Below are 12,743 nucleotides of genomic sequence, written 5' to 3' on the forward strand. Positions count from 1 at the left end.
GGAGTGCTGGCGAAACCTGACTCCGAAGCCGGGCCGGCGGGCGCAGCACAGGCACAGAGTGTGGTGTTCTCCAGAGTGGAGGAGTCAGACTGCCCTGCTGTGATTACTTTCCAGACAAGTGATGGAGCAGCACCAGCAGCAGCGTCAGGAATCTCTAGAAAGAAGAACCTCGGCCACAGGTGAGAGCCCTCCTCCCCTAGGGCCGACTCCCATGCTGCTGCCAGGTGGCAGCCCCTCCACGTAGATGAGGCCCAGGGATACACGGGGCGCTCTGTGAGCAGCTATGGGGAGCCTAGGTCTCAAAGTGCAACCACCACTTCAGATGGTGAGGGTAGCAAGAGAGCAGAGCAGAGGCTTGGGGAGTCTGCTCAGCTGGGTCTGGCCACTACCTGCCAACCTTCTCCGGAGTGGACATTCAGCGAGCACCTCCCATGTCTCAGGCACCGTGCTAAGGGCTGGGGACACAACTATGACTGCAGATGCAGTTCCTGTCCTCAGGAAGCCCGCTGTCCAGTCAAGGAGACAGTGAACCCACCCTTGTCGTGTCACGTAGTGCACACTGTGGCAAGTGACGTGCAGGTGCTGAAGGCCTACCCTGGGTCAGGAAGACTTCCCACAGGAGGCGCTGCCACGCATCTGTCTTGGATGTTCGGTGGAGCTTAGCACGTTAAAGGAGAAGGACGAGGGTTTTCCAGAAATTGTCATGTTCACTGATAGGCAAAGGACTGGATAATTTACCAAGTGCTTTCATGTCCTTTCTCTTGTTTAATTTTCTCAAACACCCTATGAAGTGAGCAGGTGACTATTATCCTGTTGACTGATGAGAAACCCGAGCCCCCACTGGTTACAGGAGCGCTCTGCTTGTGAGATGCTGGCTGACCCCATCACCCCCACCTAGCTGCTGCTGGCCTCCTGCTCCCCGGCCAGTCTGCATTTCTGATGCAGGTCTGACACTGTCATCATGTCGTCCCTTCCCCATCACTCTTGGAACAGCCTGTGCCTGCCCTCTCTCCCTCTAGTGCCTCACAGGCACTTCCCATCCTTTTCCTCCTTCCTCACACTTGCCTCCCCCTCTTCACCTAACTGAACCCCTGCTCTCCGGTCGTGTCCCAGCTCCACAGTCACTTCTGTGAGGAAGTCTTCCATGAACTTCTGGCCAGGCTGGAGCCCCTCTTTGTATGCCAACATGGCGCCGTGTGCCTGCCCTTGGTAACACTTGTCAGCTTGCCACAGTCCTCCATCTGCATTTACCTCTGCGATTCGTTGACTGTCCCTCATAGGCTGTGAGCACCCTGAGCAGAGAGCTTGTGGCTGGTTTTCCTCAGCACCATACCCAGCACCTAGCACAGTGCCTGGCACAAAACAGGCTTAGGCAGCACTGGCGGAAGGGGCTGGATGGATGATGCTGGAGCCCAGCACTTGGCATTGCGCCCTGACCCATGCCCCCAGTCGGCCCTGGGACCCACAGGACCTGCCACGGCCCCCAAAGACCCAAGTGTCAGTCACAGTTGGATCTTGGTGACCAACTTCTGCCTAGGGGGTGCTAGGTGCTTAGAAGGAGCAGAGAAGAGAAGAGGCACAAACTGTAACCAGACAGCTTCCTCTCCCCCTGGAAAAACATGATTGGAGCAAGAGGAAATTGCCTGGGCTCAAGGAATGTTAAGCAAATAGAGGACACCTGTGGGTCCAGCCAGGCCCCGGAGTACTGAGGACACCAGAATAGGGAATAATTGTGCCAGAGCCAAGTTCATCCCGCAGAGGCTTCCTGGATGAAGCAGGCCTGGAGCTGTTCCTCATCCCTCTGAGGAGCAGCCTGCCCCTGTCTTTCCTCCGGGGAACCTGAGCTGAGAGCAGCAGGCTTGGCCCCCAGCTGGGTGCTGGAGCTGGCTGAGCCTCACTGTTGCGTTTCAGGGCCCATCCTCCCACCAGGGCATCCTTCATCTGCAGCCAGCGCCCCCGTCTCATGTAGTGGGCCTCCACCGCCACCCCCACCCCCAGTCCCACCTCCACCCACGGGGGCTACCCCACCTCCCCCACCCCCACTGCCAGCCGGAGGAGCCCAGGGGTCCAGCCACGACGAGAGCTCCATGTCAGGACTGGCCGCTGCCATAGCTGGGGCCAAGCTGAGAAGAGTCCAACGGGTAAGAGCTCCTGTGCGCGGGGTGGGAATGGGACCGAGGGGACCCTTGTGCCGTCTGCAGAGCGCTTGTGTTCCTTCCCCCATCTGCGAGACACAGCAAACTGCTTCCCTGCCCAAAGCTAGCTGGCCCTTGGCCACTTGTTCTTAAACGAGAAATCACATGGGACAGCACTTTGAAATTATGAGGTTAGCCATTGAGCCTCACGTTGACCTTCGTACGTGGGGCAAGAACTATGTCCCCCTTTAGAGATGAGGAAATTGAAGCACAAAGAGCACGAGTAATTTGCTGAAGTCACACCGTTTACAAATTGCAGATTTTGGACTCAAGCCTGGGTCTCCTGAATCTATGTCCATTGCCCTTTCCACTGTAGGAAGCTGTATGCTGGCAACTAGGTCCACCCGGCTGTTTCTTCCCTAACCCTTGCTCATATGTTCTGGAACTGTGCTTTTAAGAATAGCTCTAATACAGACCTTTGGCTTACATTGTGTTTCCTTCCCACAGAATAGTCTCTTTTCCCCTCCCTCCCTCCCTCCATGTGTCACGGCTGGTCTTGGCAAAGACACTGACCATGAGTCTGCAGGCCTAAGGAGTGTCTGTGACCTGTGTGACCTGGGCTGGTCCTTGTCCCTCTCCTGATTCTGGTTTTCTCCCCTATGGGGTTGGAGAATAATGGACTAGATGGCCCCTGAGGGCCCTTGCAGTGCTGCTGCCATAGGATTCACACGCACACAGTCCCCTGCATCCCTCACATCATTGCTGCTCCTGTTCTGCCATCAGCAGCAGAATCTAAAACGCGGCCTCCTTTTTCCTCAGCCAGAAGATGCATCTGGAGGCTCCAGTCCCAGTGGGACCTCAAAGTCCGATGCCAACCGGGCAAGCAGCGGGGGTGGCGGAGGAGGCCTCATGGAGGAAATGAACAAACTGCTGGCCAAGAGGTGGGTCTCTACACCTCCCGAGACTTGGTGTGTCTAGCAGGAAGCTCCTGCCCCCGCCCCCAGCGCTGCACAGAGAATCCTCGCTTGACCCCAGAATCTTTGTTCCCTGGGTTTAGCCAAGCAGGGGAAACTGTTACTTAAGTTTTCCCTTCCCAAGGGGTTAGTCTGAAGCAGCAAGCCCACAGGAGTCCTCTAAACTCCAAATCCTACATTTTAGCTCAGCAAGTATTTCCTGAAGCATCTACCATGTACCAGCCCTGTCCTGAGCAGAGATAAATTTGGAGACAATTTCAGAGATAAATGCGGGAAAAAGAACAGTCCTTGCTCTTAAGATCCTAACAGAGATAAGATGTGGCCGCAGTGGTAGAGTTTGCAGAGGACACTCTGGTGAATGTGTGGTGAAGGCGCCCCATCCTCCAGGGTTCTTTATGGAGGACTCAGGAGAAGGTGTTATGAAGGGTAGGAGCCCAGAGGGCATTGCCCTGAGCGACGGAGAGAGAGTAGTTCCATCTACATCCCGGCCGGGCTCTAGGGCCTGAGACCTGGCCATGTGTGTCTGCTCGCTGCAGCAGGTGTGGCTGCAGCCTGCCATTGTGGCTCTCCGCTGTTCCCCAAATGAAACCCGAGCAGGTGGGGAGATCGTCCAGGTCTTTCTCAAAAGGGATGCAAAGCTTGGATTTTATTTTTAAATATGACTTGGCATCAGGAATGTGCTCACCTTAGACTACCAATATCGTGGCTCACTTAGGCACCAGAGAGCACAGGAGTAGGCCTCACCTGCCAGAATAGAGGAAGCTGCAGCAGGGGCCCTGTTCCCTTGGTAACCCCACCTCCACCCCCTGCCACTTTGTCGCCTTCTCCTGGCCCTCCCAGCTGCCTTCCAATTGGCTGACCCAAGTGAGAACTCTGTGTTTGCCCAGGGTCTTCACACTGCAGTCCTAGTTCCTCTCATTACCTTCCCGTGGCTCCATGAGGATGATGCGAGATGACAGAGGCCCACAGCTGCAGGCAGCTGGTGTGGCGCTTCATGGCAGGGCCACAGCCTGGGTTTCCTGCCAAGGGGCTCTTTGCTTGCATCACAGATGGCAGGGAGGGGAGGCTCCACGTGTGTCAGGGAGCAGCGAGGTGGATCCGCAGCACGGGCATCTCCGGAGCCTCTACTGGGCCTGGGCGTTTGTACATCGCCAAGACAGGAGGCAGGCTTCTGAGCAGTTTCCTGTGAGAGTAAGTCCAGGTGTGTGGGGCTTACAGTGGCCACACAAAGGCGAATGGCTCCGTGGGTGAGAGAGCCGGGAGGGCTCGCAGAACGATGAGGACGTCCTGTGCTGTAAGAGGGACAGTGGGCAGAGTTAAGGTAAGGCTGGGAAGGCTGACGCCCCCTGTGCCTGGAGAGCTAGGTGTGGAGGAAATGGACCAAAAGTCAGGCTGGAAGAGGGAGCCTCCTGGTGCAGGGCATCGGGTTCCACCTCAGAGCACTCAGAGGCGAGGATGGGCCACAGAGAAACAGCAATAGTTTTGGAAAAGAAAATATGAATGCTTTCCCTAAGTCCTAGACCAAGCTGAGGGGGAGCACCTTTCTGTCTGAGAACAGGAAAAGGCCAGTATTGCCAGGAGCCAGTGAGATGCCAGATGCTGGTGGGAGATTCAAGGCCCTCCCAAGAACAAACATGCTTTGCATAGCTCAGCAGGGATCAATCAGGTGCTCTCTGAAATCCACCTTAGTGATGGCTACTGGGTGGAGCCGACGATGAAAGTGCCCTTGCCAGGTTTCTTTTCATGTAGGTTGTCTCCCGCCTCTGAGGGCATGCAGTTGAGTCTCCCAGCAGTGGAGGGCAGGAGGGAAATGAACGTGGACAGAAAGCTCCTGTTCAGCAGCACTTTCACAGACACTCATCCCGCCTACACTCCCCGTGAGCGGGTGGCTTGGTCAGCGTTCTGTTTCTAGGAGATGGGACACTGGCTGCTGGGGGGTAGCTGGTGAGGTGTAAGTGATCGTGGCTAGGCCAGTTAGGAGACTCTGACAGTCCAGGAAGAGATGATAGGGGCATGCAGGAAGGTGTTGAAAGTGAAGACAAAAAAGACAGGCAGGTACCCAGATTTAGAGAACTGACCAGGCTGACAGTTATAAGAAGCTGGTGTCAGGGATGATTCCCTGGTTTCTGGGCGGAGGGACGAGGTGGGCAGACCTGTCCTGAGATGAGAGCTAAAGAAGGGGGCCTCTGCTGTAGCTGAGGAGGCTGCCAGGTGGGCCCATCACAGACAGGTGACAGCCTGGCCACGGCTCATTATCACACCTCAGACCAGCTCCATGCTTGATGGGCAGCTCATCTCAAGTTGAAAAGCCACAGAAGCCTATCTCTGGGGAACACTGAGGGTCTGCCTGCCTCTATAGACCTGGGAGGTCAGCAGATACCACTGAGGCCAAAAAATATGGGTGAGGTTTTAGAGTACATGAAACGGAGATTCATACTGGGGAGGTACACGAACCGACTCAAGGGCGTCACGTGGACCTATTCCAGGGCTCCTCTTCTGAGCATTTCCAGGCTCTGAGTGGCATTCTAGATTGGGGAGGGCGTGGCTGGGTTAACTGAGTTCCAAGACACAAGGGCCTTAGGGTGACACAAGAAAGTGTCCAGTGTCCCGACCTGTGGGACAGACTGCAGCCCAGAGAGGTGCCTCTCTGTCCCGTGTGGCCAGGCCTTCAGTGTCCTGGGAACAGAGCGTGCCCGCCTCCCCTCCATGCCTCAGATGCTACAGCTGCTGCCAGTAGAGCTAAACAGACATAGAGGCATCTCGCCCTCTCTGCCTAGACCAGTTTTGTGTCCCAGGCCATGACCACACAGAGGGCCTGGACATTTGCCTGGGCCTGGGTCCTCACCAGACGGGGCCTAGACAAGCCGCCTCCTTCACGCCATCGTTTTCCCACACAGGTTTATCTGAGGACCGGGGTGAGTCTGGCAGGGAGGAGGCAGAAGAGTTCTGAGACAGTGAGAGAACGTGAGGAGCTGATCTGTATCTTCCCCTTCTCTGTGCCTAGGAGAAAAGCAGCCTCCCAGTCAGACAAGCCAGCCGAGAAGAAGGAAGATGAAAGCCAAACGGTGAGCAAGCAGCCCGCCCCACCCTCAGGCTCCCCACTGAGATGAGCGCATCGCCAGGGAGGCTCTCTGGTCTCAGGCGAGGCCTTTGGGACATGCGTGGGATGGGCGCTTCATCAGGTGATTCACAGGAGGGGCGGAGGGTCTCTGTGGCACTTGTCCCTGCGCCACCCTGGCCCCAGCAGCAGGCCTGCCCTCACTGAGCACCTCCGACCAGACAACTGCTCCACCCTTGGAGCTGCAGCCTGAGGCGCTGGCCACTGCACCGCAGGGCTACCTCGCCTTCCCAGGAGTCCCGGGGAGCACAGACCAGCCAGGGTCTCGTCGGGACTGGGACTCCAAGAGTACACTGCAGAGGGGCACGTCTGCCAGAAGCCCAGAGAGGTTTTTATTTTCAAATTATTTCTGTTTCTAAAGACTCCTCTTCCAGCAGGAGCTTCAGGTGAGCTGTGGCAAAGGAGCCCTAGACCCCTGGCTCTTGTCCTTAGCAGGCAGCCCAGAGCCAGCCTGGCTGCCAGAGCTCCCAACATCTGCTTCCACTTAGGGCGGCTAATTCTCTTTTCCTCTATGTTAAGCTTTTCCTATAAAAAGACTCCTACTGACAGGGCTAAGTTTAGCCTTAACTACAAATGCCTTGAAGGTTCCACCTCAGTGCAGAATCAAAGAGGAAATAAAACTGCCAGGGACCAGAGCAGGCTTCCTGCCCTGTCCTCCCATCAGTCAGGGTCATGCTGGTGTTACCCTGAGGCTATAGCCCTCCCAGCTGATCCACGCCTCTCAGCCCCGTCCTGGGCACATATGGGTCCCTTTGCCCCACCAGCCAGCTCCCATTCAGCCTGCACTTCCCTGCATCAACCTTACACCTTAAAAAACAGCCTCCCGGCCGGCTCAACACTTCACACCTGTAATCCCAGCACTTTGGGAGGCCGAGGCAGACGGATCACCTGAGGTCAGGAGTTTGAGACCAGCCTGGCCAACATAGTGAAACGTCATCTCTACTAAAAATACAAAATTAGCGGGGCATGGTGGCGCATGCCTGTAATCCCAGCTACTTGGGAGGCTGAGGCAGGAGAATTGCTTGAACCTGGGAGGCGGAGGTTGTAGTGAGCGGAGATCGCACCATTGCACTCCAGCCTGGGCAACAAGAACGAGACTCCGTCTCAAAAACAAAACAAACAACAACAACAAAAAAAACAGCCTCCCGACCCCCAGGCCTCACAAAGCTCCTCACTACTTGATCCCAGCCCCGGTCTTCTCCCGAGGCCCTCAGCACAGGCACGACTGCTCGTGGAGACTCGCTGTCTCCTGCCAGATCTTAGGCCCTTGGAAGGGCGAGGCCTGGGCTTCTCACACGTCCACCATTCCCATACCTTGCACATGCTGTGGAGTTTAGCCAAATGACTTGCCATGAATTTCTGAAATTGCAGGCCACAGGATAATCACAGACATCAAAATACTGTGGCCTCGCTCCAGCCACAGCCCTGGGGCTCTGAAGACATCGCTGACCTTTCTTAGTCAGGTGCCAGTATGTTGCAGTCCCAGCCCCTGAAAACTAAAACTCCCGCTCCTGGAGCTCTAAGAAGAATGGATTTCAAAGCCCAGAGGCTTCTGGAAGAGGAACATTCTTGAAACCTTCAACCCCAAGGATAGCACTCTCCTCCTCAGACTCCCATCTTTTCTGTCTTGTTTTTCACAGGCCCCTGGCTACAGCTGGTTCTTGTTTGCCATGGTCCCTTCTCATACCCAGGACTAGCCTCTAAAGAGAGCAGGGCCTTCAGAAGGTCCACACACCAAACAAGTGCAGTGGGAGGGAGAGAGGCTGATGGCCGGCACTCATTTTCTTGTTTATGCTTCCTGGTATTTCCCCAATTCTCTGCAGTGAACATGCACTAAGTTTATCATTAACAGAGAAGAAAGAAGGCTTATTTGAAAGACGAAAAGAGCCCCAAATGTGGAGTCCGGTGACTTGGGCAGGCACTCTGCCATGGCAGAGCTGGCCCTGGGCCAATGGAGTTACTGCTCCGAGGACCAGTTCCACCACCTGAAAACCTGCACCCAGGCATGGCCGCCTCACAGACTGTGTGACTGCCGGAGGTGGGGTGCAAGTCTCTGTGCCCAGGGCCTGGGAGTGCTGCGGCCACCTCTTTCCCAGCCTAGAGTCAAAGCATAACTTCCCTTTTAAGCAGGGAGGGTTTTAAAAAAATAACATACAAGAAAAGATTGATAATTTTTTAGTGACTCTGATGTCACCATGTATAGCTTTCATCGTGGCCCCCACATGTGTGTGTTGATTGACATAATCTGTTATTCAGCTGTCTTTAAAATGAGGAGGCCTGAGAACCTCATCCCAGCACCTGCAAGCTGGCACCTGCTTTTGCCTCTCGACCAGAGCCTCCCGGGACTTACTCATTCACCACACAGTTACGCAGGGTGTTCCTGATTCTCGTGTGGGGATGTAGTGAGCAGAGGAGACAAAGCAAAGGACCTCTGCCCACGGCGACAAGGGACAGGTTCTTTGCTTCAGATCAGAATGACACGTCAGGTTGGGTGGCCGCCTATCAACAGCTCCAATGCTGTGCATTCTGCTTCATCCAGTGGAAGGATTACTCTTATTAATCAGTGGCATGTTCCTGATGCTGAAAAACCATCCTGATGCACATGCCATGCATGATGAGTGTTAGGTGTCCCCACTGCCGGATGAACACGTCCATTGTTTGAGCATTGCCACAGACCTATTACACGGGCAGGTGTGTGTGCTGCACAGGGGGAGCAGGCCAGTCCACGGGGTGCTCATGAGAAGTCAGTGAGATGACATACGGGAGGCATCCAGCCCACGGGGGGCTCAGGGCTTGCGGGTGTTGAGGGCCAGAAGGAAGTTCTGTATCACCCTGCTGAGAGCCTGTAGCTCCCTACAGCCTTCCCCTTCCCCAGCTTTGTCCACTGGCTCGATTCTCTCCCCACTGAGATTTTGCGTTTTCACTTTTAAATATTTAATGTTTTGCTAATTATAAAAGTCATATGTGTTCATTGGGAACATTTGGAAAACTGAGGTTTTATGAAGTGTCCAATGATGTCTTGCCCTGGCCCCAGGTGGCCTTCCTAAACAGACTCCCTTCTTCTCCATTTTAGGAAGATCCTAGTACCTCCCCCTCTCCGGGGACCCGAGCAGCCAGCCAGCCACCTAACTCCTCAGGTGAGAGGGCGCCCCCCGCTGACCCCAGTGAGGCATGAGGTCTCAGAGTGGGAGGGGGGACCCTTTGGACAGGACCCTCTGATCCAGCCTCTTTGGTATGCCTGAGCAGAGGGCCAGGCCACAGGGAAGCCCAGTTCTTATGGGTCCCCCAGAGCCTCCCCCAGGAGCCCATGCGGGAGCACAGGAAGTGCTAGAGCAGAGCCACTGTGATGGGTCCCCAGGGTGACCTGTGCGTCACCTTCCCACCAGGACCCTGAGTCCCGCACGAGAGAAGGCACTTGCCTGACGGCACATATTCAGGGTGGGAGTTTGTGTCCAGGGCTCCTGAGGCAGGCCGGGGCCAGTGCTCTTAAGAGGTATCAGTGTCAGGACTCATGTCTCCCGGTGAAACGCCAGCTGATGACCGACAGTACAGAGATGACAGTAGATCTCGCTCCACCCAAAACGCAGCCCCTTCCCTGGCTCAGGTTTCTCTCTGTCTAAGCTGTGGCAGATGGAGGTAGTTAGGAGAGTATGATGAGGCTTCGCAGTAGGAGGAAGACCCCAGGGTTGGTTGTTCATTCGACAAACATCTTTGCAGCACCCGCTCTGTGCCAGGCCTGTGCTCATGAGCACAGCGAGGAGAGGCAGGGGCGTCAGGCTGCCCTAGCTGGGCAGAGGAGGCTCTTGCCAGCTGTTCGCGTGTGTCTCTGGGGCATGCTCAGGTTGGGTGTCGCCTCCCTGTGAAACTGCACGCCATGTCCTCTCCTCCTAAGATTTTGCCTGGTGTCTTGATTTGCCAGGATGCATAGGTTCCTGGCTGATGAACATGATCAATACCCCTGCCCTGTTTGCTTCTTCCAACAGCCCAGTGAGTGGGCTACGTGGTTCCCATCTGTATGCAAAGTGGTTTGCTCAAGGCCACACACCTGGGACATGTCTGTAGCCCCAGGTCTAGTGCCTGCAGGCCCAGCGTCTGTCCCAGAAGGTGGCTTTGAGGAAAACTGCCTCAATCCCACAGTTGGTCCGCAGGGTGCCAAGGCTTAGCTCTGGGCCAGGCAGCTGCCCCACTACCCCTAGAGATTTTGTCTTCTGCCTCTGCTTATCCTGCAAAGTCAACAAATTCAAGTTAATGCAACAAATCTTTTGGAGTAGAACAAAATATAATCCAATACCACTTAAAAAAGAAAAGACAAGCCAGCCAGAATGGGACAGAGCCAGGCGCAGCATGGGGGGCAGACTAAGGAGCCCCTCAGTAGCAGGTGCCGGGCCGAGGGGCCTGGCCGCCACACCACACGTGGGAGCAAGGCTGTGCTGGGATGTCTGGGGAGGTCCTGCTTGCTCACCCTGTGGCTCTAGTCACTGGGTCCCTTACCAGCAGGCTCACATTCCAGAGAGACCTGGCACAGTGAAGGGCTCAGAACCAGATCACAGGTCAGGGTCAACCTGACCTAGGCCATAGGGGACTGAGAACAAGGTGCCAGGTTTTGGCTTAACTCAATCAGACCTTCCTGCCACTGGGCTCTGCACCCTTGGCATGGGTGAGGGCTTCCTGTTGGGGTGTTTAGGGGATTGGGGTGGCTACTGAGTCCCTTCACCTGTGAGGTTCTTCATCCATGAAATGAATTGACAGAGGCTGGCCGGAAGCCCTGGGAGCGGAGCAACTCGGTGGAGAAGCCTGTGTCCTCGATTCTGTCCAGGTGAGCTGCCCCAGGAAGGCCTGAGCAGCAAGGCTGGTGGGGCAGAGGCGGGCGCTGGCGCCGATTCACATGTCTGTTTCATTCCATTGCCGTAGAACCCCGTCTGTGGCAAAGAGCCCCGAAGCTAAGAGCCCCCTTCAGTCGCAGCCTCACTCTAGGTACCGAACAACCCTCCTGCTCACATGTCCCCCAGGGTTTGGGGCTCCTCTGTCCCCCGTCCCATGACTAACACCCTTGCACGCTGTCTCACGTCCTGGCATTTAACAGCTTGCTCTGCGAAGGTGGTCTGTTCTTTCAGACCCAGGACCTCGGGCTCGGGGTCCTGTCAGTCAGCTCCTCCGTCTTCTCCCTCTGAGGGAGAGACCAAGGCCAAGGAGGGCAGTGACCTGTCCACAGAGGTAGTGCAGGGGGGCCAACATGGAGTCCCAGCTCTGGACTCACTACGTGTGACAGTGGGCAAGTTAGGGGACCTCTCCAAGCCTCTGTTTTCCCCCCCACAAAGTGAGGTCTGTTAACCCCTGCTGCACAGGGTGGTGGTGGGGACAGCTGTGTGAGCAACAGCTGGACATGGGGTGTGGTCACTAGCCGGGGCTGCACCCTACAGTTTAACTAGTCCTAGCACTGGCGCTGAGCCCCACCCCTTTCCTCCAGCCCAGAGTCCTTCCTCTGCGTCCAGCACACAGAGTCAGTTTCCCCACAGACATACCATATTTCCCAAGCCAAAAGCTGGCATGACAACATGATAGAATATTTGGAACTGAGATTGCCCAAAAAGGCAGAGGCAGCCAGCCACATAGTATCTGGAGGTACATGTGGCCTGAATTGGAAGGCCTCTAGAACCTGCATCAAGAATGTCTCCATCGCCACCACAAATTGAAGGGAAACCACCCTTATCACAGAGCAGGAGGCATTGAAACTGGCCTTGCAGAGCTGAACAGGTGGTGAGAGCAGAGCAATGCAGGTGGACAGAGATGACGAAGTCTTAGCAGTCAGCTGGGGTTTGTCCAAGGCTTGTGGTCAGCCAGGCCGTGTGCTGGGGACAGTCCCTGCCTGCAAAGAGCACTGTGTGAACAAGGCCATTGTGGTCCTGAGGGGTGCTCTGGACAGGGTGCGGGGTGACAGGGTGCGGGGCCACATGGTGGAAGGGACAGGGTGCTTTGGGGAGTGGGGTGGGGCAAGCCTCTGTCGGGAGCTGGCATTTTCGTTGACCCGGACGAGGAGGAGTCTGCTCTGCGGAGATCATGGGGACAGCCTTCCAAGCTGAAGGAAGGGTAAGTGCCAGGGCCCTGAGCCTGCAGCCACCCGCCAAGCTCCCCCACACCTCCACCTCGAAGCAGACAGGCCATGGGGCAGGGGAACGGGAAGGGTGAGGAAGAGGGTGTGAGGGAGCGCGGAGTTGTTTGCATTGTGTTCATGTGCAGGGCCCAGTCATGGAACTTGAGGCACAGGGTGCCATGATGGAGGCTGGGAAGGGGAAGGCAACCAGAGTGGGCAAAACGAGGGCCCTGGAGCAGACACAGCAGCAGGGGGAGCCTGCAGCGCTCCCAGCGGACCCCGCCATGTCCTGCTGGTGGAGTAAAGGCAGGCTGCCATGTTGTGAGTGGCCAAGGGTCGCTCACTGGGCAGGAACATTGTCAAGGCCATTCATGCTTGGAATAGGGTCTCTCTTCAGCTCTGAGGCAAATCTGTTCTCTAATTTC

General features: G+C 55.9%; 1 protein-coding gene across 6 annotated transcripts in view; it reads left to right on the forward strand.

Moving 5' to 3' along the window:
- Positions 1-12,743, forward strand: part of EVL (Enah/Vasp-like) — a 173,015-nt gene that overhangs the window by 155,333 nt on the left and 4,939 nt on the right. For 3 of the 6 annotated variants that reach the window (XM_019009837.4, XM_019009836.4, XM_004055682.5), the window contains exons 5-11: positions 115-179; positions 1,912-2,141; positions 2,955-3,076; positions 6,114-6,174; positions 9,301-9,364; positions 10,977-11,043; positions 11,139-11,201. In XM_019009837.4, coding sequence (XP_018865382.1) covers positions 115-179; positions 1,912-2,141; positions 2,955-3,076; positions 6,114-6,174; positions 9,301-9,364; positions 10,977-11,043; positions 11,139-11,201 — 672 coding nt within the window. The remainder of the gene's footprint in view (positions 1-114; positions 180-1,911; positions 2,142-2,954; positions 3,077-6,113; positions 6,175-9,300; positions 9,365-10,976; positions 11,044-11,138; positions 11,202-12,743) is intronic. The other 3 variants (XM_055361542.2, XM_019009838.4, XM_055361541.2) reach the window with 1 other exon arrangement.

This window comes from Gorilla gorilla, chromosome 15 (assembly GCF_029281585.2).
Source record: "Gorilla gorilla gorilla isolate KB3781 chromosome 15, NHGRI_mGorGor1-v2.1_pri, whole genome shotgun sequence".
NCBI lineage: Eukaryota > Metazoa > Chordata > Mammalia > Primates > Hominidae > Gorilla > Gorilla gorilla.